This window comes from Daucus carota, chromosome 3 (assembly GCF_001625215.2).
Source record: "Daucus carota subsp. sativus chromosome 3, DH1 v3.0, whole genome shotgun sequence".
Taxonomy (NCBI): Eukaryota; Viridiplantae; Streptophyta; class Magnoliopsida; order Apiales; family Apiaceae; genus Daucus; species Daucus carota.
In genome coordinates, this window is record NC_030383.2 from 50,988,413 (window position 1) to 51,012,436 (window position 24,024).

Here is a 24,024-nt window from a genome sequence, read left to right on the forward strand (position 1 = left end):
GGCAATTAACAAGTTCCAACTCAAATCTTCCTTTGATAATGTCCTTCAAACATTGATCAAATGTGGCTTCTGTGTATATCCGTGGTCGTTGCAACTAACTAGGGTCTAGGAGATCATCTTCAGGGAATCCACCTGCAAAGGGGTAGAAAATTGTTAAGACCTCGGACAATGATTTCTCCACTCTCAACACTTTTTACATGCTCATTGGCTGTGTATAAAAAAAATAATGGCACGGGCACTGAAGGAGCCAGATGATCTATGAAAGATACCTTGATCTATGAAAGATACCTTAAGGTTGTGTTCACTTGGAATGGAGGGAGAATGGAATGAATTTTGTACTCTAAAATGGTGTTCATCAAACAAAATGTATATAATTTTCATTCCTTCAATCATTCCAACCTTACTATTTTAACTATAACTTTAACCCACATGTTTTAGAAGGAATGCTCATTCCATTTGAACATCATGTTTCTTCACAATCTTTCTCACAAACAAATTAACTACATTCATATTTTGTCATCATTATCTCATATTTTCTTCTTTCTTCTTAAAACTCCTATATAATTTTTCATTCCATTCTCCCCTCATTCCATTCCATGAAGTGAACACAGCCTAAGATTTCTGACATTATCTGGATGGTTTTACAATTTTTTAGGATAGCATATGAATTTCCATTGATGTTCAAGTTGTTAGCTAAGCACTACTGTGAAAATGAGTAAACTTAAAGTTCCTTTTGAGTCTCTTAACATCACATTTTTATTTTTATTTTTTTTATTTGACGTTTGACTTTTGACACATTTTTTAGGTGGTTTGATCGGATAATCAGAATTATTTTTAGATTTTTTTCAAAATAAAAATATGCTATCAAAATTTCAATTCTTAAAAAAATTAAGGGAATTTATCAAAAATACCATTTTTTTCTAAGTTTTTATTTTGCAATTTTACTGTATTTTTAAAAAAATTGCAAAAAGACTAACTTTTTAAAATATTTGAAAAAATACGGTCTGCAACTAGATCCAACCATATACAACTTAAGCTAATTAGCCCAGCAGGGGTTGCAACTAGATACAACTTAAGCTAATTGGCCCCGCAAGGGTGCAACCAGATACAACTTAAGCTAATTGGCTCCGTTGGACTTAAGCTAATTGGCCCCGCAAGGGTGCAACCAGATACAACTTAAACTAATTGGCTCCGTTGGGGTTGCAAATATGGATGCAAGTAAGGTTACATGTGATTGCAACGGGTTGTATACAGTATATTTGCAAATATTTTCAAAGTTTGGTATTTTGGCAAAATATTTTCAAAAGAAATATAATATTTTCGCGAAAAGAAATTTAGGACTCGGTTATTTATGAGAAAACCCCAAAATTTAATCATAAATTATTATTTTTGTTATACAGTCAATATATTTAAAATTGTGGGTTAGAAATCAAAGTGTTAGAAATCAAAGTGTTAGAAAAATAAGGAGTATACCATGTTAATTAAATAGATGTACTAGTTACGTTAGTTATTGATAAAATTGTATATGTATTTATAAATTCTTTTCATTTTAAAATTAAAAGTACACTCATTAAATCAGACAAATTTTGAAGATGTCAGAGATGAAATTTATATTCATAAAACTGTAATTATTATTTTACATTATAAATTGTTTTAATTTTACGAGACGTATCTAATATCACCTTGAGACCAATTTTCTCATGAACAAATAAATTTTCGTTAAACATATTATAACACAATATTTTATTATATTTATATCAGATTTTCTAGTGTATTGGCTCTCATCGCATTAATAATGATGACTCTTTTATATGCACAAAAATATATACTAATCAAAATCTTCCATCAAAATAAAAATAAATTGTTAGTATGTATTTTTAAGTGCACATTATAAAGATCCAATCTATACTATCCAGACATTTCAAACTTTTTGCGCAAAGTTACTAGGAGATCACTGAAAATTAAACTTTTAGCACGATGAAATTACATGCAAAATCAAATATCAAATTCGAAGCCCATTGGTTACATTGGTTACACAATATATTAATAGAATATACAGTTTTCTCAATTTATTGATCAAATATATTTTTTTGGTTCTTTTTTCCTTTTATCAAAATTAGCTCTATAACCCGTGCCTTCGTGCATGTTATAATTTTATATTTTGATTCAGTTATCTGAAAATCTTAGTATCTATTATGCTATATGTGAGTTTTTTAATTAAAAGCCTTATGTTGTAAATGAGAGTCTTGAGCGTTAGACTTTGTTTATCGTCATATTTGGAAGTGCCCACTATTTTTCACATCATTAATTTTTTATTTTATATATAGTATAGACTATTCTAATCATATTATCAGGACCATTAATTTGTAGTTTAATATACGTGGCTGAAAATAATGTTGTTCATGATAAGTTCATGATAGTCATATAAAATCAAAAGATTAATGATTTTTTATAATACAAAACATGTTTTTATATACATATACAAGTCCACTCATCTCATATATAAACTTGAATTTGATTGAATCTGTGCGAAGGAAGATATTGTAAATTTATGTAATTAGAGTTTAGGAGCTAATATTGAAAGAATGAAAGGTAATAAAAATAATTTTAATTTCAGTGTTTTGTCATTTCCGTGCCTTTTATTTTATTTAAAATTAAATTTAAAATTTTAAAAAATTTTTACTTTTTATTTTTAAATTTTTTAAATTCACTGATTTTTGACCGATTTTTTCCGATTAATCCCGACTTTTGACCGATTAATCCTGATATTCAGAAAAAAAACGATTTTTTCACCGATTAACGCTTAATCGAGACGGTGGCCGACCAAACAGCGATTAATCGGCGATTAATCCCGATTAACCGCCAACATTTAGAACACTGTTATTTGGTCATATTTAACTTAGGGTCTTTCTAGGATGTGTCTATGGACACACGCTAACAACTACTTTTTTTTTAGGTGGAGGGTGTTTACTGGTCATGATTTTAATTTGTGCATATTCAGGGGTCATGATTATTAATGAGATTTAGCCAATAAAAGTCCTACACCTACTCAAAAAGTAGTTGTAAGTGTGGAAACTGGAAAATCCGTTTAACTTAATCATAATAATTTTGTAAGTTTGCTCCATAGTGTATTCCTCCAAAAAATAATTTCTTTTATAATAACTATATCATAAAATATATTATATCTTTTTTTTCGATAAATGAGTTAATTCAATAATAAAAAGTCATACGGCATCTACATAAACAGTCGCGTCGAACAAACAAAACACAAAAACAATCACTGAACAATGCATTCTTTTTGGAGATAAAATCACGTGATTTGTTGAAGATGATATTTACACATACTTGGCCACTTTTACTTCCGCCATAACCAGTTTGAGCTATCGACTGAGAATGCAATCTCCTAGCAACTTTTATTACTAAATCAAGTGTCATACCCACACAAACGGTGAGAAAATAATAAAACTCACACAAACGGTGAGACAACATAAAAAACAAAATCAAATGCGAACAAAACGTGACAGACTAGCAACTTTAGATTTGCGAATGCGTAAATGAAATACCAGCTATACCATGACAATCCCTAGATCTGGGGAACAAAACCACAAAAACAAGATAACTCGGACCACTTTCGTGAATAAAATCACCGGGAAGAACGAGAAATCTGTAGCTCCGTAGAATTGAGATCTGAGAAAAAAAAGGTTAAATCGGAAAAAGTTTTAAATCCTTAGATCCGAAAAATAAACTAATGTCAAAACTTAAGAAAAATTGAACCAATCTTACCAAACAAGAAAGATCTTTAGGGAAATTAAAATTTTAAAATAAGATTTATTAAAAGAATGAAGAAAACAAAAAGAAAAATAAATTATATATATATATATATGTGTATATATATTTAACTTCTAAAATTTATTGCTTAATAATCTTGATTAGACAAATATAAAATTATATTTAATTATTAATAAATAATTAAAAAAGTCTTATCATAAAATAATAATATAATATGAATTTTAACAGGGGCTCGGGCCTTGCACGGGCACTAATGCCGATTTATTATTTAAAATTCAAATTCTAGTAGCATTATATTACTCCCTCCGTCCCAGCAGGAAGCTTACGTACACTGTTTGCACGCATTTTGAGGCTCTCGTAAAGTATAGTTCTATAATGTATTTTTAATTTTTTCATTTTTTAATAAAAGTTTAAACGTCAAACTTTTTTTCGGAATTTTTTTCAAAAATAAATATATAATGTAAGTATACTTTATAGGAGCATTAAAATGCGTGCCAAAAAGTAACGTAAAGAACCTGGTGGGACGGAGGGAGTAATATTTAACTCATTGTAATATTCATGTTATTTAAAAGTCTATTAATTTTTAATTTGAATTCTAAATTTATTTCTTTACTTTATATAAGTATTTAACTTAATTTTTTATATAAATATATTGGTCTGACTATTGAATTCTATTATTTATAAATCAAACGCTACCTAAACACGATTTTTTACACCAGACATATATATAATTATTTTTACAGCAGACCTATATATTCGGTAGTCTAGTTTGAAGAAAAGAAACTAAAGAAGACTTAGGTGACCCATGCTAATTAAATAGTGAAGTTTTACCACTGAAATTGCAATGTCTAAATCTACAAGTTCCGGAAACTTCAATTAAATGGACAGTTCTATCATTCTCTCACAAGCCACGAGAGAGATCTTATATTTCTGTGAACTGAGGCTTACATTTTCTGGACAAGCCTACTGATATATTGTGGATTTGTGGTGTAGAATTGTTCTATGTGCTGAAGACATTTAATATAAAGAAGACATACTAGCCGTAGGAACCATATCATCGGAGTTCCAGAAAATCCAAGCGCGCACACACAAGACAGTAGCACTTGATTTCAATAAAATACAAGCAGTTAGATAACACCGAAATTTTACAAGAAATCAATGCTTAAAATACTTCAAACAATTTGCTAAAAGACCGCAAGCACTTGATAAGACACCAAAAATGAGGGCAGCATACATCCAAGACACTTCAAACATTTGAAACTGAAACTATAATTGAACACAGTATAGTTCAATCCATCATGGAATATAGCTTCTGCAAAATGTCTGGCCGTAAATCGAAGGCCTTGAATAAGATTTCTTGTGCAAAAATATAAATAAGTGTTGCAGGAGAAAGAAAAGAAGCGAAATAAAATTAAAGTATTTAATGATATGATAGACAAGAAACATAGCAAATCACAACTCAACTCTAGGCATCCTACTAATAATCACGATGATCTTTAACATACTTCCCAGGCAGATTGATTACGAACCATAGTAGAGAAAGAGTAAATACATCAAAATCATTTATCCTCCCAATTATCAACCCCCCACAGGTAATCCAGTTCACAGTACATGAAAAGCCAAATAAATTAGAATAGAAAACAAGCTTCGATGGATATCCAACACAACTTAGAAGCACTTCCTGTGCACAATTGATGGACCAGACTCATCATATTCACCCTTGGAGATCCACATCTGACAATAAAAAAGGCAATAATTAGGTTAAATATATATGACAAAACGAGCAATCGTGAATATAATAACAAAATGACATCTTTTAAGTGATTTTACCTGTTGGAAGGTGCTGAGGGATGCAAGAATGGATCCTCCAATCCAGACACTGTATTTTCTCTCAGGTGGTGCAACAACCTTGATCTTCATGCTGCTGGGAGCGAGAGCAGTGATTTCCTTGCTCATACGATCTGCAATACCAGGGAACATTGTTGAACCACCACTGAGCACTATGTTTCCATACAGATCCTTCCTGATATCAACATCACACTTCATGATGGAGTTGTAAGTAGTTTCGTGGATTCCAGCAGCTTCCATCCCGATCAAAGAAGGCTGGAACAGAACCTCTGGGCAACGGAATCTCTCAGCTCCAATTGTAATAACTTGTCCATCAGGCAATTCATAATTTTTTTCCACAGAAGAGCTACTTTTAGAAGTTTCAAGCTCTTGCTCGTAGTCGAGAGCAACATAGGCAAGCTTCTCCTTCATGTCACGCACAATTTCCCGCTCAGCAGTGGTGGTGAACATGTAACCTCTCTCAGTTAAAATCTTCATGAGAGAATCAGTGAGATCACGACCAGCAAGGTCAAGACGAAGAATGGCATGAGGAAGGGCATACCCTTCATAGATTGGTACCGTATGGCTCACACCATCACCAGAATCCAGTACAATACCTGTGCATATTATGGTTTTTTACAATTAAGGGTGAAAAACAAATTAAATAGAGGGAATATTACTTGTAGCCAAGGACAAACACTAACCAGTAGTACGACCGCTTGCATAGAGAGAAAGAACGGCCTGGATGGCAACATACATAGCAGGAACATTAAAAGTCTCAAACATGATTTGAGTCATCTTCTCCCTATTGGCCTTAGGGTTAAGTGGTGCCTCAGTTAGAAGAACAGGGTGTTCCTCAGGAGCAACTCGCAGCTCATTGTAAAAAGTATGATGCCATATTTTCTCCATATCATCCCAATTACTTACAATACCATGCTCAATCGGATATTTCAAGGTAAGTATACCTCTCTTGGACTGGGCCTCATCACCAACATAAGCATCCTTCTGTCCCATCCCAACCATCACACCAGTATGTCTCGGTCTCCCAACAATACTGGGGAACACTGCTCTCGGAGCATCATCACCCGCAAAACCAGCCTACAAGTAAGCATTAAAGGACCAATGATTACACATAAGTAAGCATTATGCAATTGAGTTAATCGAACTACCGATGATTACACATAAGTAAGCATTATGCAATTGAGTTAATCGGACTAACCTTCACCATTCCAGTTCCATTGTCACAGACAAGGGGCTGGATATCCTCAGCATCGGCCATTTTACGTTACTGTCAAATAACGAAAGAAAAAACTCAATCAAGAATGAAAATCGACATTTTAATCAGCAATTGCAATACTATGTTCCTAAATTTCGTTTCACTTTGTGACTCAAGTGATGAAATAACTAAGCCCCATATCCTTGGTTTTTATCTAACCACCAAACAGATAAATAAATTATACATACATAAACATAACCACATTTACAAAAGCAAACATCAAAATACAATACACATAATTATTATCACCTCTATAACCACATTTACAAAAGCAAACATCAAAATACAATACACATAATTATTATCACCTCTATTAACACATAGACATACAAATCAACCACACAAACATTATTATAAAGCTATACACACAGATCAAACTACACTGATTCAGTAATCAGATTCAGATCCAAAATATTCAAATTTAAGTTACAAAGAATAAATGAAAAGGCAGCTACATAGATAAAGAGATCGAGACGTACCAGAAAAAGAGTTAGATAGTGTTTGATCTCTCTCGATTCTCTCCCTCCCTCACCTCTCTCTCTCTCTCTCTCTCTCTCTCTCTCTGAGTTGTAACGATGAAGCGGATATGAGAGTGGAGAGGTTAGATAGCTGTTTATATATGAGTGTGTGTATAGACACGGAGTGGCACGGGGGTTTGAGAATATTATTTGAAATTCAATTGAAATGTATTTGAAATTCAATAGACTAAAATATTTATTTTTCTTTCTTGTTTTTAATTACGGAGATGTGCTGGTTTCAAAGTAAGAGATGAATCATTGCGACCACCAGAAAAGATAGGGGTCACCTGCCATTCACTCATTCACAGCTTACCCCAAACATGTTTGTGAATTTTTAATTAGAATAAGGACTTAGTTTAATAAATATTTTATATTTGTATAATAATTTTAAATAAATTCTTAATGGATGTTAAGTATTTTCTATTTAAGAAATAAGTCATTTATTTTTATAAAAAACTATTTTACCCGTGCTACGCACCGGAATATTAATATGCATTTTTTAATTAATTATTAGATATATGAATCTCAAAACTTTGACTTTTTTTGTTTTTTATCTTGTTATTGATGCACGAATTGTTAGTCACACTATCCGTAATAATTTATAAGGCTTTTCTCATAAATAACCAGGTCTAAAAGAATTTTTGCAAAAATACTGTTATTATTTGGAACAAATTGTAAAAATACTGTATTTCAAAAAATAATTGCAAAACTACGATGTTTGCATATGCAACCATATCTGCAACTGTTAACAATCACATATGCAACCACAAATGCAACTTTTAAAAAATCTTTTGAAAATTTAGTTACATAACAAGTTGCAAATGGTTGCAGACGACAAAAATTGAGTGCCCATGCGGGGCCAACACTAATATCACAAAAGTAATCATGAAATCAACTAAAAGCAAATTAAAAAATTACAGCCATCAAACATCTGCAAACAGCAATGGACCTAAATCCACTGTGATGACAAACTAGGTTTTCGATCGATCCTTATCTATACTCCAGCACATACTTTATAAATTGTACCACCAGCGATTTGATCGGCACCGCGATCTGTAAAGCAAAGTTCATCTTACCATGGCCGCCGACGGGAAAATTCTCAATTCTCCGGCGGCGGAGGGAACGAGCGAGAATTAACAAAGGTGTGAGATTAGAACGTTGATCTGGTGCACGAGTTGTAAAATTATTGAGAGAGAAAAGGAGAGAACAAGAAGAGAGAGCAAGAGGAGACAAGAGAGACTAAGGAAATCGTATATCTGCAAACTTTTGATATTCTATTTGATGAATAAGTACATCTGCAATAATTGTAAGGACACCGTATAAATGCAATTAGTTTGTTAAAAAAAGGTATAATTGATAAATTTCCTAATTTAAAAGGAGTCACATGTATCAAGAGTAGTGTATAAAAATTTGAGTATAAATAATCCAATATCTATAATTGCAATAAGTATTTAACGTTCACCATGATATATACAATTAGAGCTGTAATTCGAGTCGGGCGGCTCGCGAGCTCGCCCGGCTCGAACTCGTTTAAGTGAGCTCGGCTCGACTCGACTGGTTAAACGAGCCGAGTTCGGGCAAAGGTTTCGGCTCGTTTAATTAAACGAGCCGGCTCGACTCGACTCGTGAAATTAAACGAGCCGAGTTCGGGTAGAGGTTTGGGCTCGATTAAGTGTAACATTATACGAGTTGGCTCACTCGACTCGTTAAAACCGGCTCGTTTAGCTAAACGAGCCGGCTTGACTCGACTCGTGAAATTAACCGAGTCGAGTTCGGGTAAAGATTTAGGCTCGATTAGTTAATCGAGCCGGCTTGGCTCGACTCGATTAAACTTGGCTCGAATTAGGCTCGGCTCGAAACTCGCCCGGCTCGGCTCGAATTACAGCCCTATAAAGAATATAATCCAAAAATAATAAATTGTAAATGGGACATGCATGTGCAAAAAGGATGATATCCAATAGTGTTTAAGAGTTATTTTTCTTGTTAGGCCCATCATCTTTCTTGTATACGCGTTTATTCGATGGTGGTTTTATCTCCTTCGTATTATCAACAACATGACCGTCGAGATCGGAAGCTGGGACCTGCAAAAAGAATTCAGATGATCAGATATTGCAGGTTTAAAAATTTTGAATTTAATAGTAAATAGATGTTTTGATCAATAACTATAATAAATTATTTGACATTCAATAGTTGCAAGCCAAAAAAGTGTGAATAAAGGCCAAATGGTGTTGCTGAAAGTGAAAAAAAGGGCTATGGTAACACTTTTTCTAGAAACAGGATCGTAACTAAAATCGGTGCTATCATAGGGGTCTAGGGTAACACCTTTTCAATTTTCGGTTACACCTGAAAAAGTGTAACCATATACCTCTATGCTTACACTTTGTTTTGTTTTGGTAACACTAAAAGAACTGTAACTATAGACCTATGATAAAACATCACCTATGGTGTAACCATAAGACCTATAATAACACCGTTTGTGCGTGCTACTGCCACACTAAACTTGAAAAACTAAATTATCAATGGCAACATCCTGTTAGTTATAGTTACACTTGTATATAAACCTTTTCTACCTTTAGCTATATTTTTTAAATCTTTAGCCACATGTTTTAGATATTTAGCAACTGAGAAATATGAACCATTTACAATAATAATTACACTTTACAAGACTCTTTACCAACACATTATAGGGGAAAAAAAGAAGACAATATAGCATTTGAAAATAGCGCTTCCCATTACAAAGTTTACCAAACAATATTCAGCAACAAACACAATCCAAATACAAATACCAAAAACAAAGGTACAAGTTTATACCAACCAGCAAACACACCAATATAAGAGCTAGTACATGAAACTAAAACTAACTTAGGTACACTACAATTTCCTCCTTCTTGGGCAAAATAAGTTTACTGTTAGCAAGCTAGTATGCTTGTTAAAGCAAATGAGAGTCTAAGTTTGTCATCTGTAATATGACAAACATCTGTAATATGTGTTTACAATTTGTATGTATTATGCCAGATATATTACATTTTAAACGTGATACGTCTTGTTAGGATAGAAGACAGTTTTAAACAACTCTGTGAAATACTGGGAGATTAACCTAGACAATCCGCTTTCCCAATCAACCCAATTGCCTTCTGAGTTTTTCAGCTTATGAATTCTATTTGTTCTTTTTCTCTGACTTGCTGTCTTATGAAAGTATTTAGAGTTCTTATCACCAGCTTTTAAACCAGAGCTGTGTTGACATTTGCCTCCAGAATGTCTCTCTCTAATTATAGATCACTTCCAACTGTTTCTTTGCAATTTCATATCTCTCAACAGACAAAACATCCCTCCCTGCCTTATATCTTGCAAGCTCTTCTTTACACGCTTTATCCTCCCACTAAAATTACCTGTAATTTCCTTCCCCCAAACTGCCAGCTTCTCACTACATCTCTTGATTTTTTCTTGAATCGAGGTCTCTTGATTCCCCTACCAACCATCTTTGATAATCTAGGTGCACATAGGCTCAGTAAGCCAAGCATTTTCAAATTTGAATCTATGTTTTCGAACACTTTTATTATACACCAATGGCACTAGCAGAAGAGCACTATGATCAGACGGAGCTCCTTCCAGATTATACGGTTTCGCCATTGGAAACTTATTGAGCCAATCCTCCGTTGTGAGAGCTCTGTCCAGCCTTACTTCTGTCCAGTCCTGTGTACCTCTATTGCGTTCCCAGGTAAATTGGTTCCCCGTGAGACCCATGTCAATCAAACCAGCTTCCTGCACAACTGCATTAAAACCATCAATAAACCAATCAGGATAAACATCACCTCCTTTTTTGTCATTAGGAGACATAACATTATTTAGATCTCCTATGACACACCACAACAAGTTTGCATCCCTCGCTAATGTTCGAAGTAAATTCCAAGTAGTCCTCCTTTGAGCCCTAACTGGTTCTCCATAAAAGCCTGTCAACCTCCATACGTACAAGTCTTCTGTCGTAATTTTAACATCAATATGGTACTTTGAGTAACTACGAATCTCCACCTGATCTTTCTCCTTCCACATAAGAGTTAACCCTCCACTTTTACCTATAAGATCAACCGTAATTAGACCTTCAAAACCCAGCTTTTGTTTCACCCACTCCATCCTTGACCTCTTTGCCATTGTTTCGCACGGAAATAACACCATAGGTTGTTCTTGACGTATAACGTCTTCAAGGAACTAAACTTTCTGAGGTAGCCTCATCCCCTGGCCGTTCCAACTTAAGGTATTCATAATGTCTGGCGGGACTGCACTGCAACACCCGCCATTTGATCATTTTTTGATTCCCTCTCCTGTGAACTGCCCTTAAGGTTATGTTCGTTAAGTTGCACCATCTCTCGATTATTCAGGTTTGAAGAGGAAATATTTTTTTCCTGGTCCAAGTCAACCTCCATGTGGCCCACCCCATCAACTGTAGCCCTCCTTCTTTTGTGGTTGTCTAACTGAATGCTATCACTTTACTCCGTATTTATATCATATAAGATATTTGACGTGTTATAATATCCCTTAAATATAGTGCCAGTTATTGCCAGTGCGCTGTTACTCATATCACGGAAATCTGTTTCAACTCTCCCCCTGTAATCACTCTTCAACTTTATCTCCTTTCCTTTTTTTGAAACCCCCCCCCCCCCCCCCCCCCCGAAAAATTTTGGCAGTTATTGTCCCCTCCAATCCTGGACTCCCACGTGTCATCGTTCTCCTTCCTCAGCCATCTGCTTTGCATTTGCCCCGCCGTGTGTGGCGGTGCTCTCAGCCAGCTCCCCCAATCCTTCACCACCTCCTTTTCTCCTCTAGCCAGAACGTTCCTGCAAAACCTATCTGTATGGGTGACCATGCCACATGAGAAGCAGAATTCTTCTAAGCGTTCATATATGCAGTCGACTATGATTTCTTGTCCATCCTTTTTTACTATTTTCTTCTTCCTCCTAAGTGGTTTTCTTGTATCAATTCTGATTCTCACCCTCATGCAGTTTCTCCAAATAGAATCATTATTCTTCGCATTGTACTCTAAAAATTCTCCAAAAAAATTTTCAAGCTGCTTTCCTACCGTTTCCACCATGTATCCTATTGGAAGATTATGCAGTTGAATCTAGATATTCAGAAAACAGGGTTTCACGTTTGCAGGATTCTCCCCTGCTGTCACCGTCTCCAAAGCCAACATCGAGTTATCAAATGACCATGGACCTCCCTTCAAAACCCATTGCATATCTTCTTTCCTGTAAAACTGAAACATGAATAGCCCATATTCAAGATCTTTGATATTTAGTCCCATTGCTGACCTCCAAACGTCTGCTATTTTTGATTTCATAATTTTTGTATTGACATTCTTCTCTGTAAGTAGCCTCCCTACTAGACAGAGTTCATATCTGTTTACATTCTCATCTATATCCCCTTCCAACACGAAAGCCTCATTTTCTTCGTCATCAATTTCCAATCCTGCCATACGCTCCTCAATGCCTTCCTCTTGAATATGAATATGGAGAGAAAACAAAACTCTCACATGAATATGGAGAGAAAACTAGTTTAGTGTCTAGTTATTTTTCACTCCTGTTTTGTTAGTCACAGAGATGTTCTTTATTACGAAGAGCCAGATGTGATCGCCCAGCATTTCTGCTTAATATTTTTTTATTTGTGGTTTATTTTGGTTGATGAGTTGCAAAATGGTTACTATAGTTGCACACCATTTTTTTAAAATAATTTTTAAAAAGCAATAATTTTGAATATATTTTGTTTTTCAAAAAATATTTTTGAAAAAATAATCCGAATCTAAGATAATCCGAAAAATCGGATTTATTTAATATTGAAAGTTCTTATATATATCAAAATATAATAACTGAATATACATATAGTTTGTAATATAATAATTCATTTTTAGTCATGCTTCCATCTCATATTCATTAAAATGAATTACATGAATCTGTAAATATAACGCTAAAAGAAATTTATATGATGTTTAAATTAAGATTCACATCAATATTTTATTGAACTCTAATTTTTACGGTGTTAATGTTAAAAAAATAAAAATATGAATAACATATTATTTAAAAAAAGGTTAAATTAATTGGAAAAATAAATAATAATTAACTTTGTGCATCATATCCGGGAGTCCGAGGGAGTCCAAGAAATAGTGGAGAAAGTTGTATAAATAACACAATATATCTTGTCTTGTCTCGTCTTCTTAGATTCAGAGTTTGAGATCTGTATCAAAGCATGGCTGACAACAAGGAACTCACCCCCTTGCAATCTCCGTCAACTTCAACTTCACCCACTCAACTCCAAGTTGAAGATCCCCACCACTTATCTAAATCACCCGTTCCTCCTAATTCTTCTACTCGCAAGGTACCCTTTTTTTCTTGTTCTATATTTTTTTTTCAGCTTTAACTTCAAATTCAATCTGGGTTTATGCTTGTTTAGTACACTCCTTGATATTTCACAAAAATTTAAGATATCTTGTTGTAATTTTAAGATGGTAGTATTACAGTGTTTGGGACTTAATTGGATCCTAATGTATATTTTTAACACTTCTTGTTATGTTACTAGAAAACCCCCATTTTTACCTTAGTGTCGGAATTATTAGTGCGAGAGTATTCGGGGTTAGGAGAGCTTCAACACTAAATGAATTTGAGTTGCTAACTCTTTTAATAGTCTAAGTTATTAGGGGAAGAATGTGTAATATTTTTAACAATCTGGTTTTGTTTATTGTTAAAATGCGGTATGGGCATAGTACATGTACCTCATATTTACTCGTAGGATTCGAAGTTGAGTGAGTCTGGTTTTCTTTTTTTAGTTTAATAGGAGTATAGATGCAGAAGATTGTTATGATTGCAAACTTATTGTTTGTGGTGATGATTTCGAATGGTTTTATATTTGTAAATAATTGACTGGTTTGGTGTAGAGTAGTGTTTTTGGTAAAATAGAGAATGTTTTGTAATTTAGTAAAAAAGAAAGTAACTGTGTGATATGACAATTGCCAACTAGTATAGTGATTGATAAAAAAAGAACGTATACGAGTAATATACCAATTGCTGACCAATGTAGTGAATAACTGACTATACTGACTGACTGAGACAACGTTTTATTGAGATTTTGGGACAAAACTGTCAACAACAGATCGTAGTTGGCCAGTTAGTACATTGATGAAGAGTATTAAGAATGTTGGAACATGTAAATTATATTTGAGTTAATCTCTCATATTTGTTTTAACATTTCAGTATAGCTTCTATGTCTTGAATATATGTTGCACTTATTTTCTGGGAACAGAAGCTTTGATAGATTACTATATAGTGGCCTGGCATGTTTGGGTAACTATCCAGTTAAACTTAACATCAACATGAATCTACAGAAGATTCGTACTAATAAATGCTGGTTTATTAAAGTAATAAATAGAGGTGGGACTGTTGCACTGTTCCTTTCGGAAGTGGTTAGGAGAAAGTGATCTACATTCTTATGGAGCATGTTCGATTCCACAAAGCAGATTTAGCTGTTCTATTAATATCCTTCAGCTTGTAAACTGAAGCTACACTTTTTCTTTCTTTGCACATCAGGCTCATGATTACTCAAGTTGAGTGCACTAATTTTGTTTGGACTTGATCAAGTCAGTTCATGTACTATCAAGAACTATTTTTGACCATGTGTGATGTATGGAGACCTATGTTACTGTTCAGATATGACCACTAATATTAATAGGTCTTCATACTCTCTGTGTTATCGACACCACTTTAATCATCCTCCTTATAAAATGGGATCTAGTGTTAGTCTTATAGACTTATAGTATCCCACTTCTTCTGATTCACGAGAAGCACCTAGTGTTCTTATGTTGGAACCTTTTATGCCGCTTTATGTATGTAATATATGTGCAAAATTATATTTACGTAGGCTGCCACAAGATTATGTAATCGGAATTAATTTGATATATGTATTGATATCAATCACCTACTCTCGACACACACTTAACTAGGTGATATTCTAGAGATCGCCCTCTCTGTACACATACATTGATATCTAATTCATGCCTCTCAAAGCCTTCAAACATACCCAGTTTTACTCATACTAAGATATTATTCGTCCCAACAAATCCTCTCTTCACCCGATGTACCATTAAATCCAGAAAATCCTGCAGATATTCATGATATTCAATGTCAGCATATTATTTATTTTAAATTTTTAATCAAGAGCAGTAATTATGTTCGCTCCAAATAATGGAAAGGGCCTAAGATTACCGGCCACCTAAACTCAAACCTTGTCCTCGAGGTTCAAAAAGAAATTGTTGCCTCAATCCTTCTTTTTCTTTTCTTTTTGATCAAGTACCCTTGCATCTTCCCCAATAATATCCTAAAGTACCAAAAGAAAGCATCTTTTTTCCTACGAAAGACCAAACCTTGTCTGGTTGCATGGGATATTGAGTTTAAAATAGCTTTCTGCAATTAAGTCCTCACCTTCAGGATTGTCATCTTTAAACACAGGCAATTCAAGTAGTCATGGCATTGTGCCATTGAAGTCATGGATGTTCATGATGGCGGCCCACCCTGAAAATTTAAGGAAAACATCTAATTATGCAAATATATTCTTGTGGACCATATATGAGTTCCCATTCTTCTTGTATAAAAACCTAGTTATTGTTGCTTCTGGCGAGGCTTGAATTTATCAGAAGGTTTAAGATTTCAGTTTTGCTTGTGTTGCCTATGGACTGTATCACTGTGGTTTTACGAAAGCACACATATGAATGGACGACTCTTGAACTCATTCTGCTGTATATTAAAACAAAAAAACAGAATTTAGTGTGGAAAAGATGGTTTAACAAATACTTCCTCAAAAGGGATCTGTGTTGTTATGTTAGTCCACCCTCAAAATAATCCTAGCTCCTCCCCTGTTGGCAAGCCATCAGACATTTGACTCCCTTGTTGTTTTCTTGTCTTTGCCTGTTTGCCACTACCAAAGTGTGCTGGCCGTTGCAAAATCCCAGAAACAGTTGTTGAGGAGCTGTAGTAGTTTCATGATTAAGGTTATCCAATATTTTAAGTACGGCAACCACACTTTCTTTGAGGAAAGAGATGTTGTTTAGACCTGACTGAAGTTTCTGAATATGCAGCTTTTGAAATTTTGCTTGCCTTGCTTCCACCTTTTCCTCTATGCCGTCGACTTGAGTTTAATTTGTTTCGCACCTGCCATTGCCCAAGAACTTAGTTGCTCTGATGCCAATGTTAGGAATCCGTTATGCCTCCTCTTTTATGTCTGTAATGTAAACTTATATATATGTAGGCTGTAGGAGATTATGTAATCAGAATAATATTATAATATTTTTGATGAACCTTGCACACATGACTAGGTGATATTCGAGACCAGACCACCTACTCTCTGCACACAAAACTAGCTTTTTCAGTGTTTTCTAGAGATCACCCACTCTCCACACACATTAATATCTAATTCATGCCTCTCAAAACCTCTAAACCTTTTTCTATTTATACTGGTACTAAGATGTTATTCGTCCCGACAAATCCTCTCTTTCAGATTTGTAACCGACACAATGCACCACTAATTTCTAAGAATCTTCCAGATATATAACGTCAGTGTGTTCTTCATTTTAAATCTTTAATCAAGAACAATGTATATGCTCGACTCAATTAATGTAAAGGGCCTTCTTAATGATCATTAGTTATTTCTGACAGTAATCTAGGAGTATTGTTAATAAAGAAAAACTAGATTAACAGTGGCCATTGTTGTGAATGAGTCTGAAATTCTGGTTGATTATGTTAATACTGGTTTTATAAACTTTGGATTAGTATTATTAGGCAATGATGGGTGATTCCTCTCACAGTCCTGCTAATTTTATAATTAGTTGTAGTTAACAAAGTAGGTTGGAAGTACTATCAAAATAGTGTAGGATTGAAGGTGTTCAAATTCAATACAAGTAAATACTGTCGATGTTGCCTTGTTTTCTACTTATCTGATAGTTTTGATCAATTTTAATTCTCATTGTCTTCTTCAACTAGGTTAGACCACTACCTCTTTTTTTCTTGTTTATTAAATTTTTCATCCACTTATGTAATGCCTTTTGTGTTGCAGTTTACAGATTGGTTTTTATTTTTGTATGGTTATATTGGTAGTCGTCTTCATCTTTTACTAATAGAGAGCACATAGTGATTTTTTTATCCAGCGTATCATTGGTAGGTTAATACTTCAAGTTACCTTTTAAGTGTAGTCTCCTGCGCAATTGGAAATGGTTTTATTAAGTATGTGCAACTGTTTTTCATAGTGCATATAGGTTTAGTCATGTACATGTGGTATCACTTGAATAAAATTTTTGCAACAGAGCCACTTCTGTTTGTTGATGTTGTTTGTAGCTCTTTTTTAGCAGGAAAATTGATTCTTCCTGCCCCTCTTCGCATCTCCCCTGTTTTCCTCCTGTCCCAAGTCATCAATTTCTCCCTGCCTGAAATTTGTGTTGGATTTTTGTTATCAAAAAAAAATATTTCTGTTGTACTTTCATACTGAAAAGTTCATAAGCAGCGTAGTTACTTGTTGCAGGATACTTATGCAAACTCAAGTAAGATCTATAGATTGATACCAGGTTCACAGAATGAGAACCAGAGCGGTAATAAGAACACAATCAAGAACAGTGACCAGAAATGGTGAGAGAGAGAGAGAGAGAGAATTTGTTTTAATTATTACATAACCTAATGTATTGGAAACAAATTGTTTATATAGAACTACAATTGTAACTAACTGACTCAACTAACTTTCTGTCAAACTCAAGTTGCCTATTGGGTCTGATTAAAATTTCTTTTCTTTCGCTAAATTGATTTATTAATCAATTCATTATATCTTTTCTACATCATTACTAGAAAGATTTCAGTATGTAATAATTTTCTGATTTTGAAGAAATATATATGGTTTACAATTAAACTTGTTTCAGGCTTGTTATGCTGTTCTCCAAAGCTGGGTTTCCACAAAGTTCATGACTGGATGGTATATATTCTTCAGAACAAGTTGTTGGAAACTGATTCGCTTCTTCTACTATTGTAACAGACTTTTATTTTGTTGTTTGCAGTGTCGTTCTCTTTCCTGTAGCAGTTACATTTTTTGTCACATGGTGGTTTATTCAGTTCTTTGATGGTTTCTTCAGTCCCATATATGAGAGACTCGGGGTAGAAATATTTGGTGTGTCTTCAAACTCAAGTTTTAGCAAAGCTTGCAGGATGCAAGTTCTATTTTTGAGGTTTACACAGTATCTCACATAACGGGATTGATTTATTTTGCTTGAAGTTAGCAATCTACTTTTATTCTTTGAAAATCTGAAAAATGGCCATGGCTATAAATTTATTATCATATATAACAAAATATTGGTTATGCATGGCCATATGATAGCATTTTACGGAAGCACATGACTGCAATATACATTCTAGCTTTATAGATTCCCTGGTCACATGACCATTATGTTTTTGCTTGGTCTCGTCGTTATCTTCCCATATTGATGGTTATATGCTTATACTGTCACCATCTTCCCATATGATTGTTATATGCTCATACAACATTATTCTTTTCATGTTTGCTGCAGGCCTTGGATTCATCACATCTTTGGTATTTATATTCTTTATTGGTATATTTGCTTCTTCGTGGATGGGTTCCACGGTTTTCTGGTTAGGGGAATGGTTTATAAAAAGAATGCCCTTCATAAATAACATATACTCAGCATCAAAACAAATTAGTGCTGCCATATCTCCAGGCAAGTATTTCAAAGTTATATTATTTCTTATTTAAAAGCTGTTTGCTAATGGACCTGGGAATTTGTTCGTGCCATGTATTTTGTGTTTGGTGTACTCAGGGGCCTGATACGAAAATGACACGACATCAATTCGTGTACCCAAAGTCCTCAAACAAACACAAGATGGGTTAAACTTGACACAACAGGACAAGTGTTTCATGTACCTATCATGTACATGACACAAAACGGGACAAAAACAAACACGAAAAAGCATGAAAAAGACACGAAATTCAAAAGATAATAAGTCCAATATTCATTCCAGATTGCTATTTTGTTTACAGAATAGGTGATTTATAGAATTTACATATAAAATAATATATAACACAAAATATGCTATATTTATTTGAAATATTTATATATGTCGTGTCGTGTACCCAAGGGGCAAACCCAAACACAATACTATATTGGGGCTGTTGACTTTCGTGTTCGTTTATTTCCGTGTCGTACACTCGAATGCAAACCCAAACATATAATTCTCATCAGTTTGTCGTGTTGTTTAAAAAGTTGCCTGGTCTAGATGTCAACTTGAACGCACTTTTGTGAACTAATTTGCTAGATATTCAAACAGAACACTACTTACGGTTGCAGTTACATAATCAATTCTTTCCAACTTCAAAAGCTTGTATTTGCTGTAAAGATGTATTTTTCCCCTGTAATATTTTCTAAATTAGGGCATTTTATTCTGCACGATCTGATTAAGGACACAGCTTCTCTTCCGTTTTGTATAAATGATGCTCATACATCTTTACTACATTACAGACCAAAATACTACTGCTTTTAAGGAGGTTGCCATCATCCGCCATCCTCGTCTTGGTGAATATGCTTTTGGCTTCATAACGTCAACAGTGGTTCTTCAGGTATGCTGATTTGGCTGTGCACAAGCTATGAAATGTGCTGCTACTGTTTAAAGTTGAAACTTGTTGTATTCTGTCCGTTTTTTGAATCCTTCTTTGAGCATCCATTGAGGTCTAGACACTTTCATTGTTTACAAATGGTTGTTTGTTGAAGAATCAAATAATTATCTTGCGTTATAGGCGGTTGAATTAATTTGTTGTGTACGAGTATTTTTAGCATTTGATGATTACATAATAAACTAGTTTCTTAAGTTATAATGAATAAGTCCTCAAAAGAAACAGGCCACCAGACGAATGTGTATGCATATATTATTGGCATAATTATACTTTGTTTAAAGTGATAAAACAGCTGGAAAGGTAATCGTCATTGTTTAAAGTGCTAAAACAATTTGAAAGGCTATTGTACCCATCAGATTTACTAAGACTAACAGACTACTAAAACCCATCTAAATGCACATGACACATCAAGGGCGACTTGATCTCAGCACTGTATTTCCCGTTTCTTATCAAATGGTTAAATAGTGCTCCGAATAATCCTGGTAAAAGATTATATACTTCCATCCAGATTCATTTGAAAATCTATCTATCCTTGTGCAGAAAGAAAATGGAGATGAAGAGCTATGCAGTGTTTTTGTCCCAACAAATCATTTGTACATTGGAGATGTATTTTTGGTCAATTCTGCGGAGATCATAAGACCAAATTTATCTATTAGAGAAGGCATAGGTTGGTTTTCTGTTGTTCCGACGTTTGTCTTCTATTTCCCCTTCCTTTAATTTTACTTGTTTTCTTTACATAACTAACCACAGACTTAATTTAGTTTAGGGCACTTGTTTTACTTTCCTTTTTGTCAGAGAAGTACAGTGCAGCATATATAGCCTGCTGAATGTCTCATAGATTTAGTATATTGACAGTGAGTTGTTTTTTGGAAAGAGAGAAAAGAGGGGGGGGGGGGGGGGGATTGGATTGAGAGCCAGCGAGTGTAGTATGGTTGGCTGCTAGTTGCACGAAGGAGAATTGTGTGTGCATTTAAGAGATTTAGAATGAGAGCTATTGAGTGCAGTAGGGTTGGTAGTTGCATGAAGGAGAAGTGTGTGCATTTAAGAGATATAACACCTACTGTAATTGAGAACTTCTTTGTAGCTATCTGCATTCAAAAGATATAATACCTAATTGGATGATGTATATGGGTAGACTGGTATAAGTTTTTGGCATTGCCTATTCCACCCTCTAGATTCTCTTCGAGTGATTGTGCATGCTCACAAATACAGGCCATCTTAGATTTTTCAACATGGTAATGTTGCTAGTTGCATGAAGGATTTTTTTTCTTCTAAATATTGATGAGAAATAGTATTTGAATTTGAGGGTGTATGTGGTTGACAAGAAATTGTTTTTGGTAGTAGGTACGGGGTGTAGTTATTTTGTACACCCAGACATATATGTACCGACTTAGATTTATACGTTACACTATTACAGTTCGAAAATTTCTACTCCATGTGGAGGATTCTCTCTACTTGATTATGCTTATTTAGAACTGCCTTATTAGTGCTAATTTGTACTCATTTGTCCTTTTTTCAGAGATCATAGTTTCGGTGGGAATGTCAATGCCACAGGTTATATCACCACTGGAAAGGGTTCGTCGACAGAATGATAGAATTCCTCCGAATGGAATGATCTAGGAGAAGCATCCACTGGGCTGAATTCATTTATTTGTTTTACCTCGTGTATATGTCTAAATGGTGTAAAGAGAGGAAGTAAAATTTGTGTCTGGTTTGTGTTGGTTGTATACAATCGGCCTAAGTTGTATCTATCCCGGAGATTATGGAAAGCGTGGTGACTTAGATAGTTTTAGCTATTTTTGTTGTATTTCTTATTTTGTAACCTTTCCTTTTGATCACTTTATTAAAAGGTAGATTAATTCTGTGATCAGCAGTGTGGCACAACCATCATGTATGAACTTTCTCCAGGTTGTATATTTATATGATATTTTAGAAAACTGTTTTAATAAATTGTCAAGGCCAAGTTATCTAATTTCAACTCAGCTTCTCAGGCGAGAGTTTGTCCCAGCCTGTAGTAAACATAGTTGCAGTGCTTTTGTAGGCCCAGCCTCATTCGTAATCATCTAATTATTGAAGTTAATTTCTGACTTGTATGGTGTATATTTATCTGAGTTCATAAAAATGTGTATAATTAGTTTAAAAGTTAATTTGGAGTTTGTGATTTTATATTACAGTATATGTGTAATAACTACCGCAGGTGTGTAGTAAATCACTCTACATCAGCCTCACCACTCTACATCAGCCTCACTAATTTCTCCTCTCATCTTTAGAAAAATCATTTTGTAAAATTTTGTTAACATCAAAATATGAACATATCAGAGGAATAAAAAATGAGCATACGATTTCATAAAAAAAATTGCAAAAGATATATAAAAGAATAACAAAATGCTCATCATAATAATAATAAATGATGTTGCCAACAATATAACAATACTGTTCAACAAACACGAAGACAAACGGCAAAATTACGACTTGACCAAAAGGACGAGACTAGAGGTTAGTACTGCACAAATAATTTTGCATTAAAGATTAATATAATTTCATATTTTATTTTTAATTAATTTGAAATTATGATTTATTATTAGTAAATAAATTTTTTCATCATTTTGAATATATTAAGAATAAAATTTTATAAAACAATTAAAAAGATTCCGCTCATTGCACAGGATATAAGTAAATAAAATAATTATGAAATATTCGCTGAAGTAATCTAAAAGATCATTTAGTATAAAATATTAATTTAGGCAAAAAAATAATAATGGCTAGCAAGAAATTTAGATTTAAGAACAAGAAATGATTGTGTTGCAAAAATGCAAAAATGGTGTACAAACTTAACAAATACTTCAATAACAACTAGAATTTTTTTATAATCAATTTCAAGCGGCAGCGGAATAATGAGAAATAACAGGTAAATGTCGAGAATACATTAGAGTGAACTTTGCTGAATAGTAATTAAAATAATGATATGTATGAAAGGAGAGATGTGATAATAATTTAAATAATAATAAGTATTTGAATATATAATTATATTAAATAATTAGTGGAGAAAAAAAAGAGAATAGAATTTTCCTAAAACTCATTTCTGTACAAGGACAAAGAGGAGCTGAGTATAAATACCGGAGTCCTTAAGTGCAATTGTAGATAACAATATCATAAAGCGTTAATTATGTCATTGACAAATATTTAATCCCACTTACATCATAAATTTAAATTAAAATCACATTATATTAATTTTAGAATTTTCTTTTAGAATTTTTATAATGTGAAAAGTTGACTATTAATTAAAGTCTTTGTCAATAAGTATATCTTATCTTTCTTGCTACATTTTTTGTAACCAAATATGTTAATTTATTTTCAGTCCGGGTAAGTTTTAAAAACTCGGTCAATCAGTGGTCCCTGAGCTCAGCATATACTAGGGATTTGAGTGCTGCCGTTAAAGATGAAACCAGAACGTTACATATGAAGCTATTGGCTAGTCAATCAACCAAAGGCATAGCCAAACTACTAACTTTTGCTAATCGAACCATGTTTCTCTATACTTCCATATCTTTTCTTTTTGCCCATAGTATTGTCTCAGAAATAAATATCTTATTTCTATTATATATATTACTTAAAAACAAAATATTTATTATTATAAAATTAGAAATACTACTTTGGAACTCCTCCGATCTTATTTGTAAATAAGTAAAACAAAATATAATTATTTGTGGAAATAAACTCTTATATTATAAAATTCATTTTACCAAATAAAACCTCTTTTAGTATATAATTTGTGCAATTAAGGTTTCAAAAGTATAATCATCTAAAAGAAATTCACGTAATTAAAAGGAAGGGTGCAATTCCAACATTTTTTTGGTTTTTCTTAATATAATAATTTTAAAATTTTACCACATATCAATTGTAACAAACTTTTTA

General features: G+C 33.6%; 2 protein-coding genes across 2 annotated transcripts; one reads left to right on the plus strand and one right to left on the minus strand.

Moving 5' to 3' along the window:
* Window positions 1–5,181: 5,181 nt before the first annotated feature.
* LOC108214750 (actin-7) lies at window positions 5,182–7,594 on the minus strand. The gene is made up of 5 exons (XM_017386919.2): window positions 7,372–7,594; window positions 6,836–6,904; window positions 6,321–6,714; window positions 5,620–6,233; window positions 5,182–5,523 (listed from the first exon to the last, which is right to left on the minus strand). The coding sequence occupies exons 2-5, from the start codon at window positions 6,893–6,895 to the stop codon at window positions 5,458–5,460; spliced, it is 1,134 nt and encodes a 377-aa protein (XP_017242408.1). The 5' UTR covers window positions 6,896–6,904; window positions 7,372–7,594; the 3' UTR covers window positions 5,182–5,457.
* Window positions 7,595–13,546: 5,952 nt separating this feature from the next.
* LOC108215191 (protein LIKE COV 2) lies at window positions 13,547–22,059 on the plus strand. Its single transcript, XM_017387579.2, has 7 exons — window positions 13,547–13,776; window positions 18,350–18,402; window positions 18,485–18,594; window positions 18,992–19,159; window positions 19,958–20,055; window positions 20,650–20,776; window positions 21,629–22,059. Exons 1-7 carry the CDS (start codon window positions 13,648–13,650, stop codon window positions 21,727–21,729), a joined length of 786 nt encoding a protein of 261 aa, XP_017243068.1. The 5' UTR covers window positions 13,547–13,647; the 3' UTR covers window positions 21,730–22,059.
* Window positions 22,060–24,024: the final 1,965 nt, after the last annotated feature.

What these genes read in the sequence shown, in the direction of transcription:
- LOC108214750 (XM_017386919.2), bottom strand. Translation starts at nt 6,895, where the DNA reads ATGGCCGATGCTGAGGATATCCAGCCCCTTGTCTGTGACAATGGAACT. An exon ending in ATGGAACTGGAATGGTGAAG is followed by an intron (nt 6,715 to 6,835) that starts GTTAGTCCGATT and finishes GCTTACTTGTAG; the next exon opens with GCTGGTTTTGCGGGTGATGA. An exon ending in TGCAAGCGGTCGTACTACTG is followed by an intron (nt 6,234 to 6,320) that starts GTTAGTGTTTGT and finishes TAATATGCACAG; the next exon opens with GTATTGTACTGGATTCTGGT.
- LOC108215191 (XM_017387579.2), top strand. Translation starts at nt 13,648, where the DNA reads ATGGCTGACAACAAGGAACTCACCCCCTTGCAATCTCCGTCAACTTCA. An exon ending in CTAATTCTTCTACTCGCAAG is followed by an intron (nt 13,777 to 18,349) that starts GTACCCTTTTTT and finishes AACTTGTTTCAG; the next exon opens with GCTTGTTATGCTGTTCTCCA. An exon ending in TAGTGCTGCCATATCTCCAG is followed by an intron (nt 19,160 to 19,957) that starts GCAAGTATTTCA and finishes ACTACATTACAG; the next exon opens with ACCAAAATACTACTGCTTTT.